Genomic DNA, 18,607 nt, shown 5'->3' with positions numbered 1-18,607 from the left:
GACTATATAATAAATTGCAACTGTTTTCCATATAAACATAGTGAAGGTTGCCCAGTATTTTTAAAAATACCCTAAATGCTTCTCAGCCTAAAAAAGTGTTGTCTAATGGTCCTAAAAGACCATTAAAAAAGACATTCTTTCCTCACGTGACCAAAATATTCGGACTGTAAAAGTATTTCTAGCTTGTCTCAACTTACTAATTTTATGATTTTATTTACTTGAATCAGATGAATTGCATAACTGGACTTGTCGAGTGGTGAAAAAGATTGGTATTGGAGATGTGGATTTCCTGACTCTTGTGCCTGGAAATATGTCAACAAGAAAAGTGAAATACGATGTTCTTGCTGCAGCAGTTATTGTAGTTGTGCTCAAATTATTGTTTTTATTAGATGATAAGTATGAATGGTAAGTGTTCAGGCAAATCCATAGCAAAGCCCAGATTTCAAATAGTGCAGATGATTGTCTGGGATCATTCTTTAGTAAAATTATTTAGTAATATTAATTTATTTAGTAATATTAAGTTTATAATATTTGAATTTCCATTAAGTTCAGTAGCATAAAACATACACCTGAAGGCATTTTAGACATTAAATATTCCTTATTTTTAAAAATCATCAGTTTGAATCTGAAACTTGAAATAAATTAGGATGTGATTTTTGTCAGTTGTATTTGAACTTCATGTGAAAAGTGCAGTATTTGGATCTGATTTTTTTTTTTTCAGGTTACTTTCAGACTTTGCTGGAGAGAGAAATAAAAATAGCAAAGAAGGTACATAAATATTCTAGTAGAATCAGTCTTATGATTTTGTAAATGAAATAAATTTGTAATCAGACTTAGAAAGACTTGTTTTATTGATCATTAAAACAGGTTTTTGTCATTTATTCTTTTAGGGCAAATCTGTATTCAAAGAAAACAGTAGATCCTGTTCATGTAAAATCTCTCCAGTTTACCTGCATAATTCTTGTTGTACTGATAGGGGCATTTAGTACACACTGCCCAGTACCTTTCTGCTTCTCCTTGTGCATGTTTGCCTCTTGTTTTAGAATTTTATGCATGCTAGGTGATGATGAATGGATATGCAGTAAAGAGGGAGCACACTTTGATCGTAAATAGCAGATACTTATTAGGGGCATCAAACCATGTTTATGATAAAATCCAAACTTGTTTAGTCTTGTTAAATAAAATGTCTTAGTGTGTAACATATTCCAGATGTAATCTATTTTCTTAGTCCAAATAATCCTGAGAGAGTGTGGAAAAGCTAGCAGCAATTAAGATAGAGCAGATAATGGTGTGAACATAGTTCTTGGAGGGCAGAAAGACCAAATCAAAGATTAGAAATCCTCGGGAAGATGTTCTGTGGCCTGATCCAGATCACAGTTGAAGATAAGGTCAAAGATGTGTTACCATGGTTTATCTTTTAAGCCTTTTATCTAGGCTTGGGTCCGTTTTGACCCTTCTGTCACTTTTAAAAATTTAAGTCAATAATAAAAGTGGTGTTAGCCATGCATGAGCACAGTTACTACTGTATCTGGAGATAGGTATCACTGTTAACTAAAACTGGTAATTTTCATTTTCTGGTGGATACACAAACTTATTTTGGTTTTGTTCCCTATCCCTTGAAAACTTGAAGTACGTAATAGTGACATGAGTAAAAGTTATGCAACTGCTTACCGGCTGAGGCTCAGAGCCATTAATGTCTTAATGGGGTTTCTCCTTTAATAACAAGTCCCGGTGCCCTTGGGAATTAACAGCTCATTCTTTGCCCACTTTTCTACTTTAAAGTTTGCTGGTGCAGAATGATCCATATGCTGTGTTATGTTGTCCCTATCCTTAAAATGCTGGGGTGATAGTGAGCAGCTGCGCAGAGGAGCTGAGGTGAGAATTTCTGTTAGAGCTGTGGTTAGTGCCAGAGCTCAAAACTGCCTCTGGCATTTTCCTAAAGTTAGCGTGCTGAAACGAGTAATGGTTAATACTGAGTTTTAAAGATCCAATTTATGTTGGCTCCATTCTCAGTTTAATTGTCCTTTCTCTAGTCTTTTGTTTTGTTTTGTTCTTTTAATTAAAAAAAAATAGCATTTCAGCTCCTACAGTTCTTGAGGACAGGCTGGAAGCTGTGCAGTAGATAGTTGTAGTTCCCTAGTGTGTTTGTGTATGTTCTATGAACTCCACCCATACACAGTACAATTTATGTTCAAATAAAGCATGTGATTGAGATCTATGTAAGTATGTGTGTATCACAGAGCTGTGCAATTTCCACTCAGCTCAGCTCTATGAACATCAAACTAGCAGTACTGGCCAGGCAAACTGTTGTTATAGTGTAGCATCATGTCTCTGATAATAGTTTTGTTTGAGACAGATGCTTAATAATTAATATGAAGTTTAATAAAAATTTCCACCACCCCTAAACTGCACTTGCAGCACTTTAAGAGTATTTACTTTAACCTCTGGTTTTAAGAAGTTCATAAAAGAAGTTGTATCCACACCTTTGAATTTTAACAACCACTGAAGCGTATTTCCTCCCTTCATTTGTCTGTTATTTTTTGAGTCCGTCTATACTTCTAGCATCTTAGATGTCCTTTGGCAGGATAACCCAAATAGCAAAATGCAGATAATACAAAATATCTATAAGCTTGATTATAAGAACAGTATATTCACCTTTAAAACGGTTTAAACAGCTCGCTGGCAAAGCTAAGCATGATGCAAGCATCACATGCAGTGCAGCTTGGGTGATGGGGAAATGCAAAACCCGGTTAATTCACAATGCAGATAATCCACCCACAGGTAATAAGAGTTGATTATATTTTAAATATATAAATCTACACCATAGTTCTATTTGGAATTCTTTTACTGTACCCAGTTGGTCTTCTTCAGCCCTGTGTCTCTTTGGAGCATTGATGATAAATGTGCTGCTAGAATGCCATATCCCTTTATGGTTTTGCATGTGCCGGTGAATGTTTGTTCGTCTATCAGTGGGTGACTTCCCTGTACTCAAAAACATGGGAGGCTGACACAAAGTGACTACAGTTCTCCAGTTTATCTTTCCAGCCCTGTACAGTGTCATGGATAGTAGAAGAGAGTGGAGAGATGATGCTGGAAATTTCACATCTGAGCTTGTTTAGATGTTATTTCTTTAAACCTAAGCTTCATGTATAGTTTCATTAATCCCTTGAAGTGAGTCTTCAAACAGGTGAAGGCAACTTTGCACTCTGGAGGTTTAGTTCATTTGGTAGAAATGTTCATTTGGTAGAAATGAGTTTTTAGGCTTAATTTTCAGAAAGGAGGGAAAAGGCTTGAATTATACTAAATCTATGATATCTATTCTAAGCTAAGGGGCTTCTTTCACTTCTTATGACAGGTTGTTCTTTCACTGCATTTCTGTTTCTTACAGAATTGTTAGATCAGGAATGTTTTCTTTAAGCACATCAAATTCAGGGCAGGTTTGTTAACAGGTGGAAAACCCACAGTCTAACTGTGTGGAGACCACCATCTGCGAACTACACATTTCTTTCACTTCTTCCCAACATAAAATGTGTATATTTTATTCAGGTGGCCCATATTTTGAGTTCAAAAAGTGGTACAAGGTGATAAAATGTTCCTTGGATGAGAAGCAAAAGAAATTAGATGAAGAAAGAGCCAAGTAAGAGGTTTTAAAGTACTTTTTCTTTTTTAAGGTAGAGTTCTACATTAAATCCTGGCCCCCACAGAAATTAAAAAGGTTAGGAATTTGCTCCACATTCCCATCCGCCAAGCTTTTGTGACTAGCGTGATTAAATCCCTATCTTAAATGTCTATTTACACTCATAGTGTTTATCCAGCATATTAATGAAATGCTCACTTTCTGTGACAAGTAGCTTATACAGCTGAACAATCAACATACCTTGGTTTGTCTACTCTGAAGAAAAGACTTTCTAGATCTGCTGGGGGGCAGCAGCTTTGAATAGCACTAACCATTTGATTATTTTGATTTAAACTTAATAGCTCTAGCAGTATTTGTAAGAAATTGCTATTCTTTTACTTATTTGTTCCACTTGCTTTCCTAACAGTTCATATATCTCTTACTGGTAGGTATTTGTGGAGATGTGAAAAGCCACTGTTTTATTCAGCCAAGATGAAATCTAAAGTTCTGAAGAGAAGACGTGAGTAAATTTTACTTCTTCCCAGCAATGCAGAAATCTGCTGTAACTTTTCCCACCATAGAAAACCTGCAGCCCTGACTGATAACATTTACATCTTAAAATACTTTCTCTTCTCTCTTTCATCTCTGGTACAATTACTGTACTTCTGTTTTACAACCTGTGGCTGGAATTCTTCAAACAGACTTTTTCCTCATTCTTAATTGAAACTGCCTTTGCCAGTCTTCCTAATGACCTACTGAGCCACATCTCAAATGGATAGCCTGTCCCCATTTTCACTGGTTTGTCAGCTGCCCTTTTATAGCTGTGAGCTTTGTGAATTGTTATTGCTATTCTGTAACTTTCCCATCCCTTTTCTTCTTTACTTTCTCATATCCTCGAGTATGGATATCCCAGGATGTCCTTTGGTAGATCTTGCATGTCTCTCTTCTCTCCCTCTCCTTCTTGCAGCCTTCTATAGGAAGTGAGGAAGACTTGTCTGAACATGACTTTACTTGAATAGCTAGTGATATGTGGTGAGGATGCAAGTACATCTACTTTATTTTAGTAGCTCTAGAAGTATGTATAAGAAATTACAGGGGTTTACACTGACATAAAAGCAAGCAGAAAAAAAAGACAAAACCCCCACTTACCTGTGGAAATACGGAAGACCAGAATTTTACTCAACCAAATCGGTTCAGAAATTCTTCATTCTATATTTAACAGTATCTAGTAAGCAGCAGCTATCTAGGGAGAGATATATTAAGTGTGGCAAATGGTGTTTTTCCCTTTATCCCTCTATATGCTTCCATTTTCTGGAAGTGACTTGTTAAGGGACTTCTAAATAAGTTGTGTAATCCTGTTTGGTTTGAATAACTCATGTTGGAGTTTTCAAGAATGCAGTTGGGGTTTTTTTGAATGTTCTTGCTCTTCAAAATTCAGTGAGTGTCAACTTCAAGTCATGTTCCATGGAAAAACGTGTTTAGGTTTGTTTATTTCAAACTGATCATTTGCCCAGATGCCCTAAAATTCCTGCATTTATAAGAAAAAGTGAATGATTCATCATTCATCATTTCTGTGGCACTCTAGATTCCTCTTCCAACTCTGCTTCTCTTCAATCTAAAAGAGGACCGCTTAGATTATGGAGTTTTACCACTGGCTGTTGTGAGCAGGACTATCACATAATGCAATTGTAAATGGGCAAAACAAATTTCAGATAATAGAAACAAAGCGTGCTCTAGAAAGAACACTTATGTGCCAGATACAGGATTTCAGAAACATTTCTCAGCCTTTGTTTTTGATGGTAGATTTTAGTATCCTCTTGAAAGGTAAGCTTACCAGTCTTGGATTACTATAGGATGTCTTTTCTGCCATTTTATTTTTCCAGTTTATCAGTGAGTTTATTCAGATACAAGTCATAAAAGGAAGTTGAAGTTCCAATAACAGTATTTTTTAACCTGCTTTTTATCCTAGGGAAACAAGGCTTAGGCAGACATACTGTGTGTGCTTATCTATCATCATAACTTCTTTCCCTTCTTAGCCTCAGTGACTTAGGAAAGTTTGTCAGTCTTTCATGAGCAGCGGGGAAAGATGGAGTGGGGTGTGTTGTTTTTTTGTTTGGTTGGGGGCTTTTTAGTTTTGTTTTTTGTTTGGTTGGGTTTTTTTGCATTTTGTTTGTCTGTTTGGGTTTTTTTTCACAGTTAAAAATTGCACTATAAAAAGCTTAACCTTAAATCTGTATGTATATGAAACCAGGCTTCCTTAATTCTGATACACAGAAAACTACTCAAACAACCTTAGCCAGTCTGAGAGATAGCATACAGCCAACTACATATAGCAAAAAGCATCCTGGTGCCTATCAGCATAAAAATACCAACAATATCAGTTAGATTTTACAGGTTTTAATTGGGGGAATGCTTTTGGACTGCCCCAGTCTTAATATTATTATGTGTGAAAGACATGGCATTTTGAATCATCTTTCAAAATCTTTAGCTAGAACACGTGACAGAGTTGAATTTTAAATGGAATGGGGAGAGAACATACAGGTTTTTCAAGGTTTAAAGAAAAAGATAAATCAAAAGAGAAAAAAGAAGCACAAATACCCTAGTTTCTTCTTGTATTAATCACCTCTAAACAGTATTCTAATACTTAATACTTTTGCCTTGGTGTTCTTTTTTTTTTCTTTCTATTTGTACAGAAATGGTTGTGAACTTACAAAATCAGTTTGGCAAGCTGTCTGGTTCCGTGCGACCTCCTGAAAAGCCAAATCCTTCAAGTTTTCAGTTAAGTTGGTCAGAAGAAAACACAGATGGGAGTTGTTTTCACGGGCATAGCCTGAAGGGAATTTTGCAAGAAAAATGTGGTTTACTTAAGCCCATGAACCCTGACTATTGGCTGTGTACAGTTAAACTATGCACTGAGAAGTAAGTATTCAGATTTTTGTTAAATACACTTTGGAAAGTTCTCTTCAAAATAAAGTGGCATGTATGCAGCTTTTACAAATGACAAATACACAGCACGTACACGGCTATGTATGTATTCACATCTAATTAAAATCACTTGTAAAAGGGTTGTGTGTGGAATGGTTAGTCTCGTATTGGGAGTAGACAAATTGTAATATGAAGAGTGATCAAAGTGAACTTTTGGTAAGAAAGATGAGACAAAACCAGCCACAAGAGTCACATGGCAAGAGTGGCAGCTAGATACAAATACTCACTTTGCTTCTTTCTTCATCGTATTTTAGACAAAACTTGTGCCACAGCCCTCCAGAGAATGGGAAAATGGCTCCATTCCTCTCCTCCCTGATCCCCAAAAAGACATAGGAAATTAATTTTCTAAATCACTGTGCTACTGTTGTGGTGCCTTAATAAAAATGAAAGTTCAAATAAGCAATAAATGCTTTCAGAATATATTTTTTAAAAAGTAATTGTGAGTGAAAAGGACTTTGCAACTATTTCATCTAAGCATAGCAGCAATCAACAGTTGTATTTTTTGGAAGCACAGAAGTAAAAATGAGATTTCTTTCACTGGGAGAGTAAAAGAAGAAACATGAGAAAATTTTGTGCTATTAAGGAAGTTTAGTATTTGTGTTTAGTAGAGAACTGTTCCCAAATCTTGCCTTCTTGAGTGAAAGGGATCCTTTTTTCCATTAGGTTATATAAAATAGTCATTCTATTTGTTACTAAAGTTGTTGTCTTCAAAGGAGAATGATATCCCTGCTAATCCATCCTTGTACGGATATTTTAAGTATCTGTCTGGTTTGTGTTGAACTTCTCTTCCTTTAATACCTTATCATCTTGTGAAATTCTGCAAAAAAAATTGTGAGTTTTCTACTTGGTGGGTGCTGGCAAAGAACCATCCCTGGCAGTGTTCAGGGCCCGGTTGGATGAGGCTTTGAGCATCCTCGTCTAGTAGTAGGTCTCCCTGCCCATGGCAAAGGGGTTGGAACTGGATGATCTTTAAGGTCCCTTCCAACCCAAACCATTCTGTGATTCTATGACCATGGCCAGAGACAGAGGGCAAAAGCTCCGCTGAGTGAGTGTAGGCGTTCAGCAGCATTTACTCCAGGGAACAGGAACTATCTGAGCTCCTTGGGTAAGGTAGATATGACTTCTGGATCATGCACCAGATTTCAGTTTGCCATTTGTTGTATCATGAAACTCTAATACAGACAAAGAATGTACTGGTGAGTATCGGTGAGAAATGAACTTGGCTTGGATTCTCCTGAATTTCTCATGTATTCAGTGGGAAGGTGTTTTCTGGAAAGGAGGTCAAGTTACATTAATGTGAAATGAGATTTTATTAGTGCATTGAATAACATCTTAAATCTTTATCTGTTTATACTTCTAAATGGCATGCTCAGGAGAGCAATAGCCCCTACAGTCTTAGCAGTGCATTCCTGATTTTTAAAACATTAAATATTCCTCTTGAAAATAACTGGGTTTACATTTATGCAGTCTTTTCTGTCTGTCAGTGGATTTATTTGCTTATCTTTATTTTCCTTTTCATATTACCTTTCACATATCCACCGTGACAGAAATGGGTTGGAATAATGTAAGCACAGTGTTATATTACAAGAGCTTTGGTTGTATGGATTCATTCTTTTGTATGAATAAGAACTTTTTTTTTTAAGGGAGGAGAGGTAATAATCCTTTTACCACAAATTTGCGTAAATCTTGTGCACACAGTGAATGAGTGGATATTTCAGTGTATGTTTGTGTGAATAATCTTTCATGCAAAGTCTGTTTTTAAGCCTACATTTTCATATGTAATATATTAAAATGTTAATGGCAAACTGTCATAGCCTTCATGAAACAAGATTTGAATTAAAATTCTTACCAGTTAAATTTCCCATTATATCATTTGCAATGCAAGTAGTTAATTATACATCTGACACTTACTTAACTTTGGAAAACAACATCTACTCCCTTAAATATGAGGGTTTATCCTATGCAAGTGTGTGTATGTATAATAGAGCTAAAAACAAACTTACAAATTCTCTTTCTCTAAACATCAGCATGGTCTAACTGGGACTACTGAAATGCTTTAATCCTAGGACTAAAGCATGATTTCAGTGTGGGCAAACCTGAGATCAGTCAAATGATTGGTGAAATGCTTTTACATTTGCTTGTATTTTAAAACTTTAAGCTTTAAACTGGATTCTAAATTGATTTGGTATAGAAGCCTTTAGGTGATATGAGGCCTTATGGTTGGACTCAAAGGTCTCTTCCAGCCTAAATAATTCAGTAAGCCTACATATGATTAGGTATTACAATGTGTGAAAATGTTGAGAAAAATGGATTTCACTTATTACATCTAAATTTAAAATCACCTGGTGGTTTGGGGTTTTTTTAGCTCTTCAGAGATACTCTTAGTGTAAAGAGCACAAAAATAGCACAAAAGGGGGCAGCAATGTTTAGGTACTCTTGTGAAAAATGTAACTCCAGTTTATAAGTGCTTTACAATATCAATGTAATTATGCATTTGCCTCAGAATACAGAGTATCACTAATCTGCCCCCCAGTGAAAATGAGATTTGACACTTAAATTGCCGTAAGAGCTGTAATTTCTGAATCTCAGGGGCATAGCAAAATGTCTTAATTCATATTAGCCAAAAAAAGCAGATTTGGTTCAACCCAACATTTCTCAATGAAGTTGGAATTTAAACAACGCACTGAGTTGTGGGGACAGCTGGTTTGTTCTGATGCTGCTGAAATGTCTCATTTAATTTAGTTTCTGTAGGAAGTCGCTGGCAGCTTTCAGGGCTGTGAGGTAGGGCAGAGGATGGGATGTACAGCATGAGAGACCTAATTTCACATTTCCAATCTGCCAGACTCCAGGAGGCTTCAAACAAAGACTCCATTCCCCAAAGTGCAGCTTGCATGGCACTGCGGGATGGGTCTGTCTGTTCCTCCAGTTTGAGGTAAAATGTAAATGCATGTTGGGCCAGAGGGAGCGAGCAAATGACTCTATAGTCTGGTAATTAGCACACTTGCTTGTAAACTGGGACAGACAGATTCCAGTCCTTGTTCTGGTGAATACTTAAGACCGTTTCTCTGAATCAGACAGAGGGGAAATTTTAAACCCTGCTTCTCCACATCCCAGGGCAATACAGTACCTAGTAAGTGAGAAGATGCATAGGACTTATGGGGAATAACAGCTGAATCATAGAATCATAGAATAGTTAGGGTTGGAAAGGACCTCAAGATCATCTAGTTCCAACCCCCCTGCCATGGGCAGGGACACCTCACACTAAACCATGGCACCCAAGGCTTCATCCAACCTGGCCTTGAGCACTGCCAGGGATGGAGCATTCACAACCTCCCTTGGCAACCCATTCCAGTACCTCACCACCCTAACAGTAAAGAATTTCTTCCTTATATCCAATCTAAACCTCTGCTAAGTTTTAACCCATTACCCCTTGTCCTGTCACTACAGTCCCTAATGAATAGTCCCTCACCAGCATCTCTGTAAGCCCCCTTCAGATACTGGAAGGCTGCTATGAGGTCTCCACACAGTCTTCTCCAGGCTGAACAGCCCCAAAGTCTGTTTACAAAAATGGAAACAACTGAATTTTATACTGTTTTAAACTTACCACTTTTACTAAAAACATATTTGAGGCTAACCCAGAACAGGATATTTTCCAACCTAAGTTGCTGATCTTAACACAGAACTCTCCCTGCAGTCTTCTGTGTCATGATCTATTCAGTCTGATGCTTCTTACCAGCAAGTTCAGTCTGCTATCACCATTATATACTTCATCAATAAAATCATCTCATCATTTTCATTAACATTTTCACCATGAAAGCCACAAAATAATTAAGCAGAAGGCTGCTATGGCACTTACTACTTTCTGTTGACCTGGTCAGTGTTTGCCGCAGTGTGTTTCCTATGTTTCTCCATTGACTTGAACATAGTTTCTTGTTCTAGACATTTACATTACATTTAGGACACAAAGGAAATGGACAAGAAATGATGGGTTACAAACCCATGGCATAGTGTGAGCAAGGGGAGAGGGACCCTATGGAGGGTGTGGGCAAGGACTAGAGAATAGAGCCTGGGGTGCCTGCATTGGATAGTCTTGCAGATTTTAAAAATGGGATAGTGTAACCATTTTTCACACTTTGCTACATTTACTAAAAGCTGGTAGGATAAACAGTGGTTCAATTTAGTCCTGAAAAACAAAGAATATATTGGTTATGATAGTGATTCACAGTGCAAGAAGCTATAGGCTTTTCTATCTTACTGTGTCTGCACCATCTCTGAACATGTCTTGGTCTGGTCCTGCCCTTCAGAGTTTTGCAGGAGTGGGTCCCACCACAGAATTGATGTTGAAAATCAGAACTGTGATTTATGCTGTTGGTAAAATGTAGAGTTTTCCTCTAATTAAAATGGAATATATAAATGCTAGCTAAATGCTAACTAAATATACTTGTAGTTTAAGGTAAGGAGCTTTATTTTTTTTTTCCCCCTTTCTTTTCAGATCATGTGGTCATCTGGCTCATTACTCCAGAGAAGAGAACTTTCCCCAGAGTTATCATTTTGTACTAAGGTTATTCTCCTTTCTTCTGAGAATACAGCCTTCTTATATCCATGATGAGGTCTGTGTGATAGAACACAAACTTTTTAATAAAAAACTCTATAAAAAGCCAAAATACAGCAGAGGCCTAAGGAAATAAAAAGGCCTAAAAATAACATTATTAAAACTATGTAAATTAGTTGGTTTGATCCCAAACCATGATATTACACCTAAGGTGGACCTGATCCTTTTGCCTGCCTGCAGATTTTTTGTTAAGATTGCATCGCTGAGACCTACTACTGTACTTTAGTTGTAGTGTCATTTTATCTGTAACTGAAGTCACTGGTTTCCAGCTGGGAAAGTTACCAAGGAAACAGTTTATTGCTATTTATTTCCTCACTTGCATCAGAGCCAACAGGAAGCTATGAAATTACCATGTTTTTTGGCATAGTTATACATGTTTGGAGTGTACTGGACAGCACATTGGCATCTAATTACATTGTGAGACTTTGCAATTAAGATATCTATTTTTTTACCTACTGTTATATGACAGCAAATATATTTCTAGAAAGTAATGTTTACTTTGTTTTGAAATAGTATGTTAACAAATAAAAGAAGCAGTTGGTGTTTTCACTGCAGTGAGTTTTTAGTCATTTATTCTCAACAATCTGTGCTGGAGCAACTCTGGCACTGCTTTCTACATTTCCTTGCATCCTGTATGTCTCCCAGTCTCTTGATATACCTGAGCCTCTCATTCAGGTTCATATTTCACTCCAGGCTTCACAGATTTTGCAGCTGCTTTCATATCTTAAAAGATACTTACTACTTTGAGTCCAGTTAATATAACCTTTTATACCCCTAAATACTGTCCATCCTCTTTCTTGTGCAGCGGTATCTGCCAGGTCCTCCTGTCATTCTTCTTTTGCAAAGCTATTGTCATTTAAATTTCTTCTGACCGTTTTGTAATTCAGCATCTTCAGCGGCTTGCACCTCAGACATTCTACCAGTTTCTCATGCTCAGTATTATTTATGCACTGTGATTTTAAACTGTCCCAGACAATGTGTAAATGAAGTTGGATGCTGCCACTAAATTAAAGACACCGTAACATATGTATATGTTGAACAGAGATGTTGAGTAGATACCCAGATGGATAATGCTGCTTTCAGTTGAATGCAACAAAATTCAGCAACTCCAGCCATCGGTACGGGCAGAGTACAGAAGTTGCCAAATCCATTTGATCAAAACCAAAATCAATAGCTAAGTATTATTATAGTCAAGAAAAATGGTGCCTGCAGACTTTACAAAGAGTAGTGTCTTCCTTCCTGAGCAAGGGCTTCTTCAGTGAGATGCAATGTGGGAAGATAAACAGTTCAGTGAGTAGACTCTGAGTATAATGAAAGTGTTTAAAATCTATTGCAGTTCAATCCATGAAGCCATTGTCTAAAAAATTGGACCAGGTGAATGATAGGAGAGATGTGCTGCTTTTCCTGTCTGAAGCTAAGTAATAAAGTAGTCTGCCAACCACAGGCAGAGCAGACAAGACTATTAAAGATAAGTTGTCATAGTTACTTCAAAATGCGGGCAAGCCAGGAGGCTTTGCCTGCTCAGTGGAAGCAGGAGGTAAGTAAGGGTGATGTCCTGTTTTAAGGTGGTAGAAAAGACAGTTTGGGTGAAAGTGTTTACTTTTTCAGATATTTAATATAGTTATTGTAGAATAAGGTTTTAGAGCAACAGTCCTAAAAAATGATTGTAACGTGCAGATGAGAAGTTATAGTTTTAACCATACAGAGCTAAACTGTATTTGATGGTGGAAAAAAAAAGAGCAGACTGGGTTGCTGCTTGTTGTATGTGTTAGGGATTTCATAGGTGGGTACAGTTTAGTAAAATCTGTTGCCACATTGTGCGTACATACCTCAGATTTCTGATGAGATGTGTCTTGAACTGATGTTTATATTAATGGAGTCAGAATATACCAGTTTGAAGCTCATGTTGTGTCTGGTGTTTGTGTTTTAAAATTAGCCATTAGCTATTACGTTTGACCTCACCTGAGTGAATTGCTAAACTTTGTGAATATTTGGCAAAATTACTCATCGTTTTTGTTCTAGATGGGTGTTTGACTTAAATATCCACAGAAGGGTAATATGCATTGTCACAGTGCTTGCTCAAGCGACTGAAAGTGTCTCATTCTTTTTACTGTAATACCTGTTAAAGGCTTGAATTAACTATCTAAAAGACACCTTGTTCTACTTAAAGGATTCATTTAATTCGAAAGTCTTTATTTGAAAGACTTCTGCACTTAATTATAGGTATACCTTTCTTTTAAAACTACTGTAGTAGTAAAATTTGAGCTTCATAAATTAAAAATACTGTGCTCATTGTTACATTGTTACAAAAGTAAAAAAGCTGCCTTAGATGTTAGAATAAATTAAGGCTGTACTTTAATAAACTGGAATAAAGCTTGCAGTTAATCATCAAGAGCCATGTGCCTTCTGGACACATAGGTTAAGAGTCAGATTTAAAAGTAAAGGGTGTGCCCCTAAAATACTTAATGTTAGTTCTATCCAGTTTAATCAATCAACACTTATGTTGGAGTAATAATGTTGAAGAAGCTGATGAGCCACAAGAGTTCCTTATCTTCAGTGAAGTGTAGTTGAGCATTCTTGGGACAACTACTTTGAGTCCAGTTAATATAACCCTGAGGTGGAGCTGTGCTGGTTGAACAGACAGCTGCTGGTGGATAGCTGAAGGGTAGGGTGTCTGCCACAGCCCAGCCCTTCTAACCACCTCCTCTATCTACTTCTAAGTTACAGCTCCTTTCTGTAACTATTTGCTGAAAATGTCCAGGTAAAGCTCAGCTTTCTCATAGCTACTTTTTTGTACTTCTTCCCATGGAAATTTTAAGTAAAGAGACTCAGTTTGTTTTGTTTCCTACTCTAAAAGTTGAATGAGTTCTTAAGTACATAGATAAAGGCAAGTGGGTTATTTTAGATAAAACTGTTAAAGCAATGTATGTTGAGAAGACTTAGAATAGTTAAATAATTATTAACTTGGACAATAGCAAATCAGTTATTCTGAGACCTAGATGTGCCTTCTGAAGGGAATTTAGCCTTTTTTTAGTTTGTGTGTTACATTTTAACACACTGCTTTTTTCTATCTTTAAGAGTGCAAAAGTAGCCTTGCTTTATGAATTCTCCCAAATAATGCAACCTTTCTGTTGTTTCAGTGGAGATATAGAATCACAGAAATAGTTTGGGTTGGAAGGAACCTTAAAGCTCATCTCATTCCAGCCCCCTGCCATGGGCAAGGAACCTTCCACTAAACTAGGTTGCTCAAAGCCCCTTTCAACCTGGCCATCAATATATATGTATGAATATATATACATATATATATGAAAATGACAGATATATCCTTTTCTTTTGAAATGTACAACCTTCAGCACAACAGATATTTTACCTTACTAATTTTTCACTACCTCAGTGTGTCTGCATTCTCAATAGCAACTTAGTAACATATATTTTTCTTTTTAAAGCTTTTACGATTTTCCAGACATGAAGGAGGGGGGTTTGACTTTCTCCTTAACTTTTTACACAGAGTGAAGGCTCTGAACCTGATTTAATCAGAGAATGAGAATCAGCAAAGCCCAGTGCCTGCAAGCAACGCTAGTTTAATTTACTGGGCATACTGTGTTGCACGGGCTTCACTGCAGTTACGTATTCCCTAACCCATTTTTAGCATGACCCCTGAAACAATTGTGTTTGGAAGACTTCAGAAAGCTCCATGCAATGTTACAGGCAACACAATGAGTAACTCACTCTCTAATGACTTCTTGGAAAGCTCAAAAACCCTTCCTCAAAATTACTTTTCTCCCTTTATGGACAAACAAGACTTTTGCTGATGGTCCTGAAAAATTATTTTGGGATATTTATGGTGATTTTTCAAGAGGATGCTTTTGCAGGGCTGGGAGCAAAAGTACCACAACCCACAGGACTTTTGGGAGAGGTGAGGTCTGAAATGTTAAGCCCTTGAGGAAGATGTGTGCTCCCTAGTTCATTTGCCCTTTCCCCATGTCCTTTCCCCACATCACTGTGTTTGTCCTTGTACTCAATGCAGGATGCTTGCTTTCTGGTATTTTCTCTGCAGTTACTGGTCTTGTTGCTTCTCACCTGTGAAGCTCCTTTGTTCCTGGGTCAATTAGATGAGGGAGAGAGAGCATAAAGGGGATGCCAGGATGTCGAAACAGGTGCATAAAAGAGCTTTCCTCAGTGCTGCTTATGCTAGAAACAGTGAACAAGAGGGTGAGTAAGGATTGGCAGAACAGAAGATGATGAATGCTTGTGTCCTCATGTGAGGTTATAGCTGCCCTTGTACAACTGCTAATGGCAGCATTTCCAGAGCCAGAATGCTATTTGCCAATCCTCAGCACCTACACTCTGCCTCTGGCAGTACATCAGGGAGTTCTAAAAGAAAATATAAGCACATTCCTCTTGATAATCTCACATGGCTGCTCTGTATTGTAAAGTGTTCTGTGCTCATAGACCACCCTGTTTTCCCAGCAGTGGCTTTGCTCATTGGTTGCAGACCCCCACCATTGCCTCCTGAGAATGCCACCATGTGTGGTTAGTGCCTGTGTCGTGATCTCATATCTTGATCTGGATCCTGGGATGCCTCTGTGCCACCTTTCCATGGAGGACACCTGCAATAGCTGATGGATGGAGTATTGCATACCTCTGACAGGACTGCTCTAGTGGTGTGGCATAGAGCGCAAGGGTGAAGATGCTGCCACTTGACAGACTCATGGAAGAAAAGAGCATCCTAAAACGATATCCAGGTACCCCAACTCTCAAGGTGAAGACATTGTACTGCAGAGCTAGTGAGTTCCTGGTGAGCCATCAGCTCCTCACCAGCTAGGCAGGTTTCAGTTCTGCAGGCAGGCTGGTTCCTCAGCTGCTGAGCAGGACTTTGACTGTGGCCTTGTGACCACCACTTTCAGTATGCTCTGATGCTAGGGTGTAAAGCCCTCCACCTGGATCTCATCTGCACAGTAAATCATGCTGCATTGATAGAAATTGTGGCAGAAAGTTTTTGTGCACTTGAACTGAGCTCCGTGGCACTGCTGACTCCTAACTGGGCAATGGGGTGATTTCCGTGCTGAGGACCAGAGTTCATTAGGCAGAGAACAGTGAAAAAAGCTGCACACACTGTCCTCTTGCTACACCACTGTTAGCCTGCGTGGCAGGACCTGCATGCATGCAAGTCAAACCAGGGGAAACATAATATTAAGTAGAGACAATAAATGTTCAGTGAGACTAGATAACCTGCTGAAGATCTAGTCAATAAAATTCTAGGCTTCAGGATAACTTTGCTTTAATATATAGGCTGCTGTAAAATTGATTAATTTACATTGTAGTGATTTTGGAGGGTACTCAGGCTGATGGAGCTGCATCTCCTGCCCCTGCATAATCTGTATGCTCTCAACAGCATCTACATTATCTTTAGGGCTCAATACAGAATCAAAAGGGAATTTTAAAGAATGCCTGCAAGATTACATATGACTGAAGTGAAAAGCAAACTGTTTCTTTTAACTTTTCTGTTCCATATTTCACACATTGTGCTTTCATTTATTTCTTTACCCTTCCTCCTCCCCCACCCCCCAGCTCTTTCCAGCTTCTCTTTCCAACTTCCTTTCCTACTGTCACTTTGTTTCCACTGTACCTGCTTTCACCTCGCTTCCTCTAGTGAGTTCACGAACATCTTCACGGGTTTTTGTCTGGTATTCCACCTGTTTGATGCCTTCAGGCTTATTCTCGGAGAGTCAGTGATCAGCTTCACGCTTGCTCTTCCAGCTCTGTCGTTAGTAACCACAGGCCTGTTGAAGAAAACCAAAGCTTGCCTGGTGTGTTGTGTAGTGGAGAGTATAGGAGAGTCACTGCTCCTTACAGCAAGCTCTGCAGCAGGGCCCTCACATCTTAGGGGTTCAGATTAGGTAGTCTTGTTTTGACTCTGTGCTGCATTTTGTGAAATCAAAAGTACTGCTGCAAACTTGATGCAACTTGTTTATTGCACAAGTGTGAATGGCCAGTTAGTGTAGATGATAACAGGGATGAGATTTTAAAGCCTTATTTGTTAGGTAAGTCATCACAGTAGCTAATTCTTGTCCAGAATAAATCCCAGTTTCTCTAGATAGTGATGACAAAAGATAAGACTAGGAAGAGGTGCTAACAAGTTGAGACAGCACTTGGCCACATGGTTGCAAGTGGCATGTAACTTCTGTGTGGTTCCTAATGTGTTTTGAGAGGGAGACAAGTGAAGAAGGCAAGAACGCTGACAGCAGAACCAAGGCAGAGGCAAAAGTAAATGGAAGGATGTGAGAGGTGGAGGAAAGCAACGAGACTGAGGTGAAAGGGTTGAGTGAGGGAAGAAGCTGGAGAGAACAGCGCAGGGCAAGGGGAGTCCTGCCAGGGCGCTGCCACACCAGGCTGGCATGGCTTTATGCCCAAACCAAAGCTCTGCTAAATCCTTTTGTGCTTCTTCCCTGATTTTATTCAGCAATTATGCAACCCAGTTGGTGACATCACAGAAATACACCTACCAGTGGTGTTACAGAGTCTAGATTGTGACCGGCAGGTTAGTCAGTGGTGTCACAATCCAGTGTTTATATCATTGTCTCCTGAACGTGGAAGTGATTCCTATGTCGATAACTAAGTTTTCATCAGCGGATCAGGCTGTTAGGAAAAGCCATTCCTTTTGCAGAGACAACAGCCTTGATTTACTTGGAATAAAATCATGGCAAATTCTAGTTAAGCTCAAGTACCAAGTGTGGCACATCATTAAGATTGTAGCAGTTTGGGAGCAATGCAATTATGTGACAGAGCTGCTGCATCTGGGTCACTTACAGGAGAGTATTATATTTTATTGCTAGTGGAAAGTATGCACATATGCCAAGAAGCAGCAATTGTGTCCGTGTATCCCAGGATTCTACAAACAGCAGCAGGGAGTGTGAAGCGCAGTGAATAACACCCAAGAATGTTACCAGTCCTTCCCAGTACTTGGGATTTTAAGCTGGTTTTATAATTTGTATTGGAAACAAAGCAAGTTATACTTGTTTGGGAAAATGACATCTTAATCAGATGACAGTATTTTTTCATATGTGAGAGCAGATAAGAAATCTTCCATGTAGTATCAAGTTAGATTTATAAAAAGGATTAAAAATATAGAATAACTTTTATTGTATGTCGTAAAGAACAGTTTACATCAGCTCATTTCACATCATAAGAGCAGGATCCTGGTTCAGTAATGATATTTATCTTTTGCCATCCTAGTGGCAATGTCTGCAGATGGCAACAAACATTTTGTTTCTAGAATGCTAGCTGTAATCCAGTCAGCGGATATTAAGCAACTTTCAGGATTAGATCCTTAGTGAAAGTTTGTTCCATTCAGTTTTGTATTTCCTTCAGTTGGCTGCTTGAATTGTCCTTCT

General features: G+C 38.2%; 1 protein-coding gene across 3 annotated transcripts in view; it reads left to right on the top strand.

Annotated features, from left to right (window-relative positions):
• Positions 1 to 11,742, top strand: part of TAF1B (TATA-box binding protein associated factor, RNA polymerase I subunit B) — a 51,063-nt gene extending 39,321 nt beyond the window's left edge. For all 3 annotated transcript variants that reach the window (XM_034060875.1, XM_031052742.2, XM_031052741.1), the window contains exons 10-15: positions 228 to 405; positions 722 to 768; positions 3,547 to 3,637; positions 4,066 to 4,136; positions 6,310 to 6,535; positions 11,094 to 11,742. In XM_034060875.1, coding sequence (XP_033916766.1) covers positions 228 to 405; positions 722 to 768; positions 3,547 to 3,637; positions 4,066 to 4,136; positions 6,310 to 6,535; positions 11,094 to 11,289 — 809 coding nt within the window. In that variant the 3' untranslated portion in view covers positions 11,290 to 11,742. The remainder of the gene's footprint in view (positions 1 to 227; positions 406 to 721; positions 769 to 3,546; positions 3,638 to 4,065; positions 4,137 to 6,309; positions 6,536 to 11,093) is intronic.
• Positions 11,743 to 18,607: the final 6,865 nt, after the last annotated feature.

The sequence above is a fragment of the Melopsittacus undulatus genome, chromosome 3 (genome assembly GCF_012275295.1).
Source record: "Melopsittacus undulatus isolate bMelUnd1 chromosome 3, bMelUnd1.mat.Z, whole genome shotgun sequence".
In the NCBI taxonomy this organism is placed as follows: domain Eukaryota; kingdom Metazoa; phylum Chordata; class Aves; order Psittaciformes; family Psittaculidae; genus Melopsittacus; species Melopsittacus undulatus.
This window is presented reverse-complemented; position numbering and strand designations above follow the sequence as displayed.